Here is a 14,950-nt window from a genome sequence, read left to right as displayed (position 1 = left end):
ATGCATTGTAATGTTGCAAGAGGGACTTTTGAGAGCGAGTCTGGTACTTTTCCGCTACTAAACATGGCCTAGACCTGGCAACTTCCACAGGAAGAGAGTTTAACTGACATTACCACAGAACTTTTCCGAGGGACCATCAACAAACATGCAGGGATATCCTTTTACCTCATAACTAACTGCTTCAAACTAAAATTATACCAATAACCTTTTACAAATGAGATGTAGTGAACTGCCAACATCCATCCATCTTCAACCGCTTACTCCTTTTCAGGGTCACGGGAAACCTTGCGCATCAAGCACAAGGCGGGGTACACCCTGGACAGGGTGCCAGTAAATCGCAGGGCACACAATCTCACACACATTCACACACCCATTCATACACTACGGACGCTTTAGACACGCCAATCAGCCTACCATGCATGTCTTTGGACTGGGGGAGGAAACCGGAATACCCGGAGGAAACCCCCACAGCACGGGGAGAACATGCAAATACACACAGAGCCACAGGAATTCGAACCCGGACGCTGGCGGTGTGAGGCGAACGTGCTAACCACTAAGCCACTGTGCATGTGGGTGAATAGGTTTATAGGTTTAATAATACATTAACTTTAAAGTGCACCTATTCTGGTTTTTCAAATATGACCTTTCATGTAGTGTGTTATAGAGCTCTTTGTGAATGTAAAACGTCTGCAAAGTTTCAAAAATCAAAGCACACGATAAACGGAGTTATTGACTCCCAAAAGAAGGAAGTGATTCTGAACAGCTTAAACGAGTCGTTAGTGATTCCAGACTTACTTCCTGTACTAACCTACGTAGGTTTGTAACAAAAATTCCCGCCTCTGTTCATCAACTGCTCAAGAACAGACGGAACTGAAACAGGTTATGGTAGTGGGCGTTTCCTTTACTGACAGCAGTAGACCAATCACAACAGACTGGGACATCTGACCAATCAGAGCAGAGTATGCTCTCTGAAAGGAGGAGTTTAGAATGAATCCTTTAGAACGGATCATTGAACGAGTCATTTGTGACACTGGGGGGGGAAAAAGGTAATGCTGCAGTTTAAACTATGAGCACATTAAAGTGTTTTTTGACCTTGGACACATGTATGAGACCTTTACAACAAAATCAGGCACGTTTTAAAACCATAACAGGTGCGCTTTAAAAAAAAAAAAAAAAAAAAAAAAAAAAACGAGAAGAAAAAAAAGAAAAAGAAAAAAAAAAAAAGAAAGACAGAAAAGCATTGTTTTCAGGTATCTCCCATTGCTATGTAGCTGGTCTCCTAAATGCTCCTAAACAAGTCTCCTAAATGCTATGGCTAAACCCAGATGTTGACATCTCTGTTGCTTGTGTTTAAAAGATTCTTTACCTGGAAACCCGTATACAGAAATGCAGGGAGCCAATAAGATTGCAGCCTTAAGATTCTGAAGCTTCCGGCCAGACAAGTGTACAAAAAAAAAAAAGTGTACACTGTGCGCCAGTGTCAGAGGCTAAAGCTATTTCTACTGAAGCACTTTTACCTTCAGCTATTGACAGTTTTTAAAAAAAATTTTTTTATTTGTTCCAACAAGATGTCTCCTAAGCTGACATGTCAGGGTTTCGAATGACATGCAGACATGATTACTGCTAATAACAAGTCATTACATTAAAGTGGACTCCATGCGTTGACTTAATTTGTTCCTTCAAGACTCACCATCTGTTCCAAGATTGAGTTTAATCAAACCACGGCAGACCTAATCTAACTCGCTATATAAATCACCAAGCCTTAGGTGTTAAACTGGAAGATTCTCGAATCGTGGGCGGTTGCAATGAAGATCACATTCATGATAATCAAAGAGAGGAATATATATATATATATATATATATATATATATATATATATATATATATATATATATATATATATATATATATATATATATATATATATATATATATATATATATATATATATATATATATATATATATATATATATATATATATATAGTGCCATGTACAATGTGTGGTATAAAAATCACATTAAAGCCATACTTAAATTGTTGCTGCGATTTATGAAAAGCCATGGATTTCCTACATCAAAATGTTAATGCACACCTAAACACGCGAGCTGATAAGTGCAAGATCAGTCAACCCCTACTGTCTGTTCAGGGATGTAAATTGAGAGGCTGGCATTACGGCTCACGCAGACATTCAATAACCGATTCTAATGATGATATATGGTAACTGAGTACCAATTTATCCAATACATCAGCCTCTGTAACTCAGCCCTCCATCTTCATTCAGCTGCCGCAGCCCGTCAGTCTGGCAATGATGGGAGCCTCAGGGACTCAGTGATTCATTATTCACACCGCAAATATGATTCTCAATCAACACGCCAGAGGATGAGTCCCTTTCACTGCTGTCACGGTTTCGTCTTGCTCGTTGTCTGAAAGGCTAAATGTGTGCGCGGTCAGAGAGGAGCCCAACACCATCCAATCATGTTAGAACCCAGAAGATCCTATCAGACATGCTTCTGTACTGATCATGTCATTAACTATTGCAAATGCCAGTCCAGCTTCAAGTAGGTGTCCTTTTTTTTTTTTTCTTTCTCTTCCCCCCCAAACCCTAAAGATACAAAAAATAAACACAAAGCAAACTGGAGGCTTTCCTTCTCTTGTTATTGAACATTAAGAGATGGATTTGGCTGCTTGTGCATTGCTTTCATGTGCAATAAACCTGCACCACATCAAAAAAAAAAAAAAAAAAATTCACAGTTCTTCACGAGAGCTCCATAGTCCATACAGAGAAATCCAGCGCTCACGAGAGCGACTTCTTGACACTTGTTTAGTTAATTTGGTAGTTTGTTCTACCCACCCTGGAAGATCAATGCTCAGACTGGACTTCAAGCTAGCTTTTCTTCTTCCTCCCGTTGTGTTATTTCATCTTCGTCCTTTCATTTCTCCCTGGCCTGGCTTTTCATTTGGGCCGGCTGTCATGAAGCGAGGTTCCCTCAAGCGGAGAATCCGAAAGGCCCGCGCACAAGTCACAACTAGACTTCATAAATGAGTACTGAGAGCTTCGGCCCCCATTAAAAACAGCAGGCCTCGTTGCAAACAAGCTGCTTTCTGAAGCTCAAGCTGCTACAGGAGGGTTAAAAAAAAAAAAAAAAAAAAAAAAAAGAAAGAAAAGAAAAGAAAAAAAAAACCCCAGGCTGGTAAAGAGAGTAGGAATGTTCCTGAAAAATGCATGTGCTTCTATTCAAAACATCAACATTTATTAAAACATGCTGTAATCAATGTGTGCTGCTTGGAGGACATAAGTGCCAGTCATTATGAAGAAGAATGGGAGTGATAGAGTGAGATAGTGAGAGTGTTCGTGACGAGGAGTGCAGTTAGGAGAAAGTGCAGCTGTAAGCCTAAACGCAGGAGCTTCATTGATTCCTGATCCCAATTTACACAATACAGAGATAAGACTCTGAGTTTTCAAACTTCATTTCACTGTCAGACCTCAATTAATACTCACAACCTTCTCGTTCTGTTTAAGCACTATCTCACGCTGTCTGTCTCTCACTCCGTCTCACTCTCTCACAGTGTCTTTCAGCATCTGTATGTCTCTCGCTCTCTGTGTCTGTTGCTTCGTCTTTTTCTTGCGCTCTCTCTGTGTCTGTCTCTTGCTGTCTCCCTCTTTGTCTCTCACTCTCAGTGATCTCAGTGTTTCTTTCTCTCTCCCTATCTGTCTATTTCTATTTCTGACCGTCTCTCTCCCTTCAACAATCTTTCTCTACACCCATTTCTCTCTTGCTGTCTCTCTCACTCCATCTGTTTCTCTGTCCCTCTTGCTCTCTATCAGTGTCTCATGTTCGGTCTCTCTCCCTCTGTCTATCACTCTCTATCCCCTCATGCTGTCTCACTCTCTCAATTTGTCTCTCTTGCTCTACCTCCCTCCATCTGCTTGTCTGTTTCCCTCGATCTCTGTCTATTTGTACATCTGTTTCTTTCTCTCTCCATGTCTGTTTATTTCTATTTCTGACGGTCTCTCTCCCTTCAACAGTCTCTCTCTACAACCATTCCTCTCTTACTTAATCTGTTTCTCTGTCCCTCTCGCTCTCTATCAGTGTCTCATGTTCTGTCTCTCACACACTCTCTCTCTCTGTCTATCACCCTCTATCCACTCTTGCTGTCTCACTCTCTCAGTTTGTCTCTCATGCTCTATCTTTCTCCCTCCAACTGCCGGTCGGTCTCCCTCTCTCTCTGTCCATCCATCTATGTTTCTTTCTTTCTCTCACTCCCTCCTTCTGCCTGTCTGTCTGTCTCCCTCGGTCCATCCATCTGTCTCTCTTTCTCTCACTCCCTCCCTGTCTGTTTATCACTCACTATCCACTCTTGCTGTCTCATTCTCTCAATTTGTCTCTCGTGCTCCATCTTTCTCCCTCCATCTGCCGATCTGTCTTCCTCACTCTCTGTCCATCCATCTCTCGCTTTCTCTCACACACGCACACACAAGCAATATGCAGTTAATTATTGAAAGGATACTTACTGGTTTACTAAATGAATTGATTTAATTGAACTGAAGATGCTCTCTCTAATGTCCTGCCTCAGGGTTCCTTTGGCCTTCAGAATCTCCACAAAGTACTAGAGAGGAGACGGAGAGAGGAGAAGCAGGAGAAAATTAAATCGTTCCGACGCCACTCGTTCATAACTCTTCATCTTGTGAGTGTCACCTTACACCCAGCACACCCTTGAGACACACAGGAAAGCATTTCGCATCAATGGCACCTCAATTATTTTTAAAAGGTTAGGCGCATAACTAATTCAACACGACCCAAGGGCAGGGGAAAACCTGAAGGAGAATATATAGGTTCTCATGAAAATGTGCGTGGGGTTTAATAATCAGCCACTTACCTAACAAAACACGCTGCAAAACAAGAGGAATAATGCGGTACAGCGTGTTCGCTCTCCAGGTTCAAATATTAATCGTTTCGACGCGTGCGGAAACAACGACGAGTACAGAAACAGCTGCAGTGCGCTCGGGTCATTTAGGAATAAAATGAGCTGTCGAATTGAATGTGCTCAAGGCCGTCGGTGAGTCAGAAACCACAGAAGGAAAATTGTGTGTGATAGTGTAACTTCAGGAGTACTACTTTCAGGCGGAGATGAGTGGACCTCAGATATCAGAGTAATAGCTTGGATTTCTGTACAGCTTTTACATTTCAGCACACAATCACTAAATTCATAAAAATCAAATTTTAGATGACATCTCTTTTGTGGGATTGCTATAATGAGGTGCAGAAGCACTCACTGTGGTGATGAGGTCCAGCTTTGCGCAGTATCTCTGCTCACTCTGGACCAGCTCTCGCCCTGTCCGCTTCCTCTTCCTGTCCCAACGTTCCCGCTGCTCTTGAATGCTGCGCGCGCTGACAGGAACGTACGGGCTCGGAGAAAAACTCATGACTGTCCAGCTGAGGGTTCGTTCTGGTGAGCAGGGGGGAGGGGTGTTTCCTTTATTCTGAAATATCCCTTGTTACTTATACCACACTTATCATGACAAAACATTCATGTATAGAGAGAAATACGAAACAGACCACCATGATGATATTAGATGATCTATTATGGTTGATCAATGTCCCTAGTAATATCTAATGCTCTCAGCACTTCATAATTTGACTAAGCCTGTCATTGTTATTACTTATACCACATCGCTCTGATTAGCATGGATTAGTTTTTTTTAGAACAGCAGCTCTGAGAACAGTGCTGGCTATAATTCAAACTACAGGTTTATAATGATGCCTTTTTTTTGTAATACGCTAACATTTCTTTAGCAACAACAAGAACTTCTATGATGGATGCTCCACATAAACACATTAAAAAATATATTTATGGAAGGAGTCTCCAGTGTCAGTGCTTTGTAAAGCTGTTCAAGTTTTTGGTAACGTGATAAGTTGCATTTTTTTTTGGCCTTTTAATTTCAAGGGACAGAAAAAGAAGCAGGTGACAGAACGTGTAACTGTAATTGGATAAAAAGCACATGTTCATTAATTTAAAAAAATGGTCATTGTCAAATCGCGGTGGTACAAGTACAATAAAACACTTTGGGATGTGCTGTTGCTGGAACATAATTAACTTCAGGGTGGTAAGAAAAATTACACCATTTGGGTTTGAGATCGAAAAGATAAATATGATGAAGACAACAGATCAGAATTTCAGCCTTCATTTCTTGATATTTATATCTAGATGTGTTTAATCTTAGAACATGGCAAAAAAAATGTTTTTAAAAACACACCCATTTTTTTCCAAGTGATCAAAATTACTGGGACATGTGACTGACAGGTGTTTCTTGCCGCCCAGATGTGTCCTGTTATATTGATTGTTTAAACACTTAATGTCTCAGACTGTCTACTCTTGGTTTGAGGCCTGGGTTTTGCCTGTATTTGTTGTAAACCAACATGAAGATCAAAGAGCTGTCTATAGGAGAAAAGCAAGCCATTTTGAAGCTGAGCAAAGAGGGGAATATCTATCAGAGCATTGGGCAAAGCCAATACAACAACTTGGAATGTCCTGAAAAAGAAAGTGTACCAACATCCAGACATGGTCAGACAAGGAAAAACCCAAAAACGACAGTTAGTGACACCATCAACAGCCTGCACAGGGCAGGGGTGAAGGTATTACAATCCACCGTTGAAAAAAAACTTTGAGAGCAGAAATATAGAGCACACACCACAAGATGCAAACCACTCATCAGCAGTAAGAATCAGAAAGCCAGATTGAAATTCACAAAGAAATATGGAGATGAGCCACAAAAAAGTTCTGGAACCAAGATTAACCTCTACCAAAGTGATTGAAAAGTGTGGAGAAAGGAAGGACCTGCTCATGATCCAAACCATACAAGCTCATCATTCAAGCATGGTGGAGGTAGTGTCATGGCTTGGGCTTGCATGGCTGCTTCTGGAACGGGTTCACTAATCTTTATTGATGATGCAACTCATGATGGTAGCAGCAGAATGAATTCAGAAGTCTACAGAAACATCCTGTCTGACAATTTACAGAGAAATGTATCCAATCAAATTGGGAGAAACTTCATCAAGCAGAAAGACAATGGCCCAAAACACACCGCCAACACAGCAAAGGACTTCATGGAGGGAAAAAGGTGGAAGGTTTTAGACTGGTCAAGTCAATCATCAGAATCACCAAAAGGTGCCATGTTGTTTAACACATCTATATGGAAATATCAGGAAATGAAAGCTGAAACTGTGATCTATCATCTCAGATTCATCTATTGATCTCAAACTCAAATGTCTTCAGTGTATAGCACAAAAAAAAGAAAGAATTAACCTTGTGGTTCCAATACTGTCAGAGAGGACTGTACATATATTGTAGAAATGTCATTAAATATCACGATATGATGTTGCTGTCATATCGCCCACCCCAATCCCATGTACGTTAAAAATATTACCAACTAGAGTGCCTGATTGAACTCATGATAAACCATATGTAGGCCATCAGCCCTGTCTGAACCTCCAATTAAAGGAAAGCAGTTTCACACATCCGACACACACTCCCCATCACTACGGCACATTCTTGATCTATGACCTAGCCCGCTCTCTCCTAAACACAGTTCCTCCATCTCTCTCTCTCCAGCTCTCTCTCTCGGTCCCCCAGCACTAGGGTGTCCTCCCTGCACTGCCTCATTAGTGTCAGCTCTAATGGAGCATCAGGGCAGGAGAGAGGGACAACACCACCACTTTAACAGCAATTAACCCTTGTGCTGTCCCCAGGGAAACTGGCGTCAGCTGCTCTCTAACATGGTAAACAAGCCACCGCCATCAGCGCAAACCAAAGCAGGGGGAGGCTCACTCTCTTCTCCTAAGAGCCGTGTGCGATGGCTGCCAGCAGAGCACTCATTAACACCTCGGACCAGTAGCTTGACTGCTAGCAAAGGTGGATTATAAAAGGTGCCATAACAATGTGCTGTTTGTCCACTTTAGTGTAGCCGTGCTTGCATAAGCAGTGTCAGTCAACTAGCCTCAGCTCAGCGCACGTCTGGCAGCCAAATAGCACAAATAAGCAAGTTAAAAAGTCAGAAGTGATAAGTACACCATGTAGCCCTGGTTATATCTACACTAAGCAAAGCCAAGATGTTTTACTCTAAATTGCATCACTTCCCTTGCACAATCATCCAATTTTTAAGGGGATATAGCAGCATTTTCGGCCAAGTGAAGCCAATTAAAGGCCAACTGACGAGAGCAGGGGGGGAAAACGGTGCATAGCAAGCAAATCAAAAGCGTAAACAAGCGTACACTCAACTGGCTCAAGTTCCATATGACTTTCTGATGCTGTAATTAGGATTTATGTGCTTTCTATTACCACTTGACCACTTGGCAAAAACAAGATAGGATTATTAAGCCTATTTGTAAACTTTATTCCTCAATTCGAGCTTGAAACCATATTCTCTTGGTAAGTAATTTTGCTCCTCTCTATGAATAAACACTTGAAATAAGCAATACGTGCCAATTAAAGCTGGTCGATGTAATCAGATACCAGCAAAGTCTAATATGTAACGGATCTGCAATATTCCCTGGCAGACAATTATTGTTTGTTTTGGAAATTAATAAAGTCAAGAGACATGATTCTAAACACCTTGAGAAATAGGCCAAATTTGCCAATTAATTAGATTTTATTTATCTTGCCAATAAGAAAACTAACAGCAGCTTACCAAAAAGCAATCAATTATGAATCTAGCGATCTGTATAGGCTACGAATAAATTACAAATAAAGCAGACAGCATAAAAAAAAATACTCACAAAGTGATCACATATGAGAATAGAGAAATAAAAGATGTAGGCTATATTATAAGTAAGGAATAAAGAGGAATAAAATCCCAAAGTGTTTGATTCCTTTTATACAACAGTACTTTCCAATGATTAGGCCTAAATTTTTATTGATAATGAGATGATATACTTTTAATACATTTATAGTTGTCCTTAATGGTTTGGAACATCCATGAAACAAATGAGTTCCTGTTATCACTCACATTATAACAGCTAGAAAACAGGCCTTCCCTCGCCAACCTCTTTTTTCTTTTTTTACTCTCGCGAAATTAATAAGGCAAATAAAGCGGCTTCTCATGTTACCCAGAAACCACAAAGCCCTCTGTTCATTTATGTAAACAAATCTCGCAATTTAATAATGAGCAGATGGACCAGGCAGCAAAAACATCCCGATGCTGCCACACAGTTATACTCATTTAGTTTACTTCAGTAAGTAGAGTAATTAAAAACTGCAAATAAATACACAACGTGTTTCCTGAGGCAGTGATAGGAAACTCTGTGCCACTGTTAGTTACATCAGAGTCTACCAGCTACAATTTACTACTTATTTATTCATTCATTCATTCATTCATCTTCAATAACTGCTTTACCCTGGCCAGGGTTGTGGTCTCGGGAGCCCGTCTCAGGAACACAGGACATGAGGCAGAAATACACTCCGAATTTACCCTCTATCACTGTTATGATGTATTACCTATCTGTATGTAAATGCAGTTCATAAGATTTCAAAACAACTGTACATGTTTTCTTTGCCAGCAGAATGGTGTCTCTTTGAAGCAGGACAATTAGCAGTATGTTCTTCCACCAGGGCCTCAAAACCTTAAGAACAAAAGCTTGTGCAGAACACAGCCCATCCATAAAATATGAACATGCAGGTATCATTTGATTTGAACTCTTACGGTGGTCATGTTTCAACAGACAAAAAGACAGCTGTCACTACTTTCACCTCTAAAAAGCCTGGTGAGATCAGAGGCTTAATGAAAGGGGTAAAACACTCCTTACAAATACAGAGAGGTGGCCATTTTTAAAGAAAAATCTGTGGCATTTTTTTAATGCTGTGGAGGAATTTTGCTGTCATGGTTTGGGTTCATTTATCCTCTTAGAGGGAAGTTTTACTACAAATAAACACAGAGTTCTTCGGATTATGATGAAACATTTCTATCCTGATGGGAGTGGTCTCTTCCAGGATGACCCTGCCCCCACCCACTAGCTCACTGAATTGTTCCGTGAGAATGACAGTGCTATGGTCTTTCAGATTTGCCAACATATTGACTAGGTTTTGTAACTTTTTAAATACGGTTTTACCAACGTTTAAACCTTGGGGAAAAAAAAAGTGAACAGACATTGGCGACTGTCCTTCACCTCCAGCTCACATCACAGCACCAATCACCATTGTTCCCAACAACCAACCACCAATGTTCCTAACAACTAAAATCACCCCTGTTCCCAACAACCAACCACTGATCGCCACTGTTAGTCCTAACTGCACACGTCTTCATGTTAAACTCTCGTTTGCTACATTTAGAAGCCACAAAAGCCTGTTATTGTTTTCTGTAACCATTTCTTTTATGCCTAATTCCTGACTTCTCAACACCACTGACTACGCTTACATACATATCACTATTCTGATATTAACATGTAATCACAGCAATCCGATTGCCCGATTCAGATTAAGACAATAATCTGATTCAACAAATTCCGATTCCCAACCCTCGATTATGCCCATTTTAATCAGAAATGTGTTGCATGTAAACACCTTATTCAGAAAATCCCCTGAAAGGAGATATATGCACATGCTCAGTCCACAAGGAATTGTGGGTGCTAACAGATGCTTAGCTGTAGGCTAGGTATTTATGAATGGCCACTCAGACAAACTTACAACAATCATGTGTACAGCAATATTCTAATTCTTGTACGCATATAAACATCGTATTCTGAAGGCTGCATCCTGAATACAGGCCTTAAAGGGAATTGGATGCGCATGTAAACATGGTCAAGGAGTTTTTTTGTCTGTGTTCTTGATAGAAGATTATAGTATTTTGTAAACATATAAAAAGAGTTGGTTTGACTATTTTGTAAATGCATAAATAGTTAGTTTGTGGTGCCATGACCAAAGACAACTTATTTCTTTTAGAAAGAAGTCATTATCCATTATTTTCTATTCTGATCAAACTCAAAACCCTAAATTTGCTGTGCAACAGTATTTTATTTTAAGTGTCTTTAGAAAATCTTTCTGATTCATCGAACACCTTTTGAAACGCAAATGATCATGATGAATGAATAAATAAATATGCAAATCAGTCCCTTACGTCATCTGGCAACTACTGAGCGCGTATTAGCTACTTTCCCCTGAAAGAGTTGCCATTACTGGACGATCATCACTCCAGCACTAGTTGACTGTACAATAATTGACAGTCTAACTTGTACAGTGAAGATGTTCTGGAGGCTTCTTTCATTTGTCACCTGTCTGTGTATTTTTATTTATTTTATTTTTTTTTGAGGAATGTCGTTACCGCACGAAATCACCGGAAGTTACATTTACTCCGAATATTTACACTATCCAGCCGATTTCTTCTCTTGACCTTTTTCCTATAGATAAAACACCTGCATAATACGTAAGTTACTTATTCAAAACATCCCTGTTCGTCGATTATTTGTTTGTGTTTACTACCACGAGGTAGAAAAGTGAAAATGGCACGTTTTTTTTTTTTTAAACCAAAATCAACTTATTTGGATAAACGTAAAGCATAATAAACGCCGTCCTTTCATATTAGTGTGTAATGTTCTATAATATAATAAACACTGACTAACCTGACAGAGTATGTATCCTTTTCAAATTGAATCCAGGCGGTCTTTTTTCTAGTCTAGGAATTTCCGGGTTTGCGTCGATTTCTATTGGCTCCCGGATGACGACGTCTTGACGTCACGAGGAGCGTCTTGGGAGCAGGTGATGCCTTTCTGTCACTGAGTAATAATACTAATAATGCTAATGCTACTACTACGAATTACAATAATAACAATAATCATCAACAACAATAATAATAACAACAACAACAACTATTATTATTATTATTATTATTATTATTATTATTATTATTATTCTCTTTATTTACAGTAGTAGTGGTAATACATAATAGAACCCCCAATGATCCATGGAGCATAGCCACTAGTTTTGTTACAAAGCTGAAATAGGTTTAATCTAAACTTCGATATCTCAAAAACAATAAATATAAATCATTTGGACCTAATGTGTTCTGTCGACTGAAATTTAAGGACAGATGGGCAGATGGAATAGTTTGATTATCTTTGGAGGGGGTCCGTGAAATTGGTTTTTCGACTTAAAGGATCCCTATATGCCAAAAGTTTGAGAAGCAGTATCTTAACCCCCAGTCTTGTAGACAGAGACATTCAGCAGTAATCTGCTATACAAAGTCAAACTGTGAATTACTGTACACAGTGACATTCATGGGGAGAAAGTGGTGAGACAAGACAGATAATGCCAGTCTCTTTTTAGCTCATGTTGTTTTTGCAAGCCTGCTGCTAGAAGAATCGGCACTTGGTTTGGAACAAAACATTAATTAGCTTTCTTGTAGAACTTGTTATTTCACCATCTTTAGCTCAGCTTTGTAGCTATATACAGTATAGTAAAGGCTAATGTGTAAGCAAAGGCTTTTTCTTGACCCTGTATGTAACTGTGTTTAATAAATTGGTCCGGGGTTCTGAGAGAACATAACACCCTTTTCCAAGCAGTTATGATAAGTTGCTAGTTAGCTTTTCATTTTGGAGACTAAAATAATCGACAAGCCTGTAGTATGGCTCAGGGAAATTATACGTTACAGCTAATAAAGTAGCAAGACTAGATCTCAAAATAATCCATAATATGTATAGTCATACGATGGAATTAAAGGAAAAATCCACCCCTCGTTTATCTTAACATTAACTTGCGATTGTTAATGGTTTTCTACATTTCCCAGAATGTCGCTTGAATACCTGCTGAGAGTCGTGCAGGAGGATTTAGCCCTTATATCATCTCTACATAAAGAGAGCGATGCAGCAGTGCTTTAGTCTGTTCTGCTCTCTCACCTTGTCCAAAACTTCAACATTCACAGGTGTGTGTGTGTGTGTGTGTGTGTGTGTGTGTGTGTGTGTGTGTGCGCGCACGTGCATGTGTTAATTAGCCTTTAAAGTTAAAAGTTTATCCTTTCACATCATCATATTTTTTACTCAGACACCCCAAAACCCATAAACACAACAATCCCTAGTAATGCACATCAGCAGGAACACTGACATCTAGTGTTGTCTGTATGAAGCTAACCAGCCTACACACCATATTTCAGAGCCATAAACTCATTCTGAATTTGACCAAAACACATTTTATTATTTTATTTTATAGTTACTCCTCTTGTGTCTGCAGTAAAGCATTACCAGACCTGTATATTGTTAATTTGTGAACTGAAGTGAAGACTAAGATGCATAGCCTTGATGATGCTCATTACACGCGCCTCATACGGCAAGATCTAGGGTTTTGTCTGCAAAATTCCATACATGAGACTAACCATGGGATTGTTTCCCCGAGGTATGGTCATTCTAAAATCTATGCATTGAATGAAAACTAGATCACATGATGTCCTAAAATGTCATTATCAGGAGTAATAACATCATTGTGACCAAAATGTAAAATATAGTGGGGGAAATAAGTATTGAAGGTCACAATTTTTTTCAGTAAATACATTTCCAATGAGGTTATTCACATGAAATTTTCACCAGACATTAGTATTAACTCAAGAAATCTGCCAATATAAACATTTCACAACATAAAGTCCATAAATAAAGTTATGTGTAAAAAAGTGGAATGACACAGGAAAATGTATTGAACATGCTAAGAAAAAGCAGTTCTCCAAGGCAAGGTAAGGCAAGGAACCAGCTGAAATGTCTAAGTAATTATATCCCCTATTTGGGCAAATTAATATCAGCTGGGTTAGTAAATTGATGGTGTATAAAAAGGCTTTTCGTTACCAAGGTGTCACACAAGAAACATCTCATGATGGGTTAAAGCAAAGAGATTCGTAACCTTATTGTTGCGAAACATATTGATGGAATTGGATACAGACATATTTCAAAACTTCTGAATCCTCCTGTAAGCACCATTGGGGCTATTATCTGCAAGTGGAAGCAACATCACTCCGTCATCAACCGGCCACGCACAGGAGCTCCTCGCAAGATTTCTGACCAGGGAGTCAGAAGAATAGTCAGAAGAGTAGCCCAAGAGCCAAGGACCACTCGGAAAGAGCTCCAGAAACACTTGGAGGCAGCAGGTGTCGTCATCACAGGGAAAACAATAGGCAATGCACTCCCCTGCTCACGCTCACCCTACAAACTCCATTACTAAAGAAAAGGCATGATGAAGCTCGTTTAAAGTTTGCTACAACTCATTTGGACAAGCCTCTGAAATACTGGAGAGTGGAGTCTGGTCAGACGAGAGCAAAATGTAACCTTTTGGCCGTCATACTACACACCATGTTTGGAGAAGTAATGACACTGCAGATCACCCTAAAAACACTATACCAACAGTGAAGTTTGGAGGTGGAAGCATCATGGTGTGGGGCTGTTTTTCATCGCATGGTTCTGCCAGACTTCATATAATTGATGGAATGATGAATGGAGCTCTTTACCGGGAGATTCTTGAGAAGAATCTGCTGCCATCCACCAGGATGATGAAGATGAGATGTGGGTGGACCTTCCAGCAGGACAACCATCCAAAGCATACAGCAAAGAAAACTCTCAATTGGTTTCAGAGAAAAACAAATCAAGGTGTTAGAATGGCCCAGTCAATCACTTGCCTTGAATACAACTGAACAAGATTTAAAGACAACATGTTTAGATGAATGGGCCAAAATCACACCTGAATACTGCGACCCATTAATTTCTTCATACACGAAATGTCTTGAAGCTGTCATTACTTCTTAGGCTTAGGCTTCTCCACTAAGTATTAAATACATTTCAGTTAGTGTGTTCAATACTTTTTTCCCGTGTCATTCCACGCTATTGCACATAACTTTATTTATGGACTTTAATGGTTGGATTTATTTATATGTGTGGATTTCTTGAGTTAATACCAAAGACTGGTGAAAATTTCATGTGAATAGCCTC

The 14,950-nt window shown here is 39.7% G+C and overlaps 1 protein-coding gene across 2 annotated transcripts in view; it reads right to left on the bottom strand.

Annotated features, from left to right (window-relative positions):
• Positions 1–11,677, bottom strand: part of arhgef39 (Rho guanine nucleotide exchange factor (GEF) 39) — a 68,426-nt gene extending 56,749 nt beyond the window's left edge. For both annotated transcript variants that reach the window (XM_053688371.1, XM_017493681.3), the window contains exons 1-3: positions 11,612–11,677; positions 5,278–5,450; positions 4,516–4,610 (exon numbers count right to left, since the gene is read on the bottom strand). In XM_053688371.1, coding sequence (XP_053544346.1) covers positions 4,516–4,610; positions 5,278–5,427 — 245 coding nt within the window. In that variant the 5' untranslated portion in view covers positions 5,428–5,450; positions 11,612–11,677. The remainder of the gene's footprint in view (positions 1–4,515; positions 4,611–5,277; positions 5,451–11,611) is intronic.
• Positions 11,678–14,950: the final 3,273 nt, after the last annotated feature.

The sequence above is a fragment of the Ictalurus punctatus genome, chromosome 19 (assembly GCF_001660625.3).
Source record: "Ictalurus punctatus breed USDA103 chromosome 19, Coco_2.0, whole genome shotgun sequence".
Taxonomy (NCBI): domain Eukaryota; kingdom Metazoa; phylum Chordata; class Actinopteri; order Siluriformes; family Ictaluridae; genus Ictalurus; species Ictalurus punctatus.
This window is presented reverse-complemented; position numbering and strand designations above follow the sequence as displayed.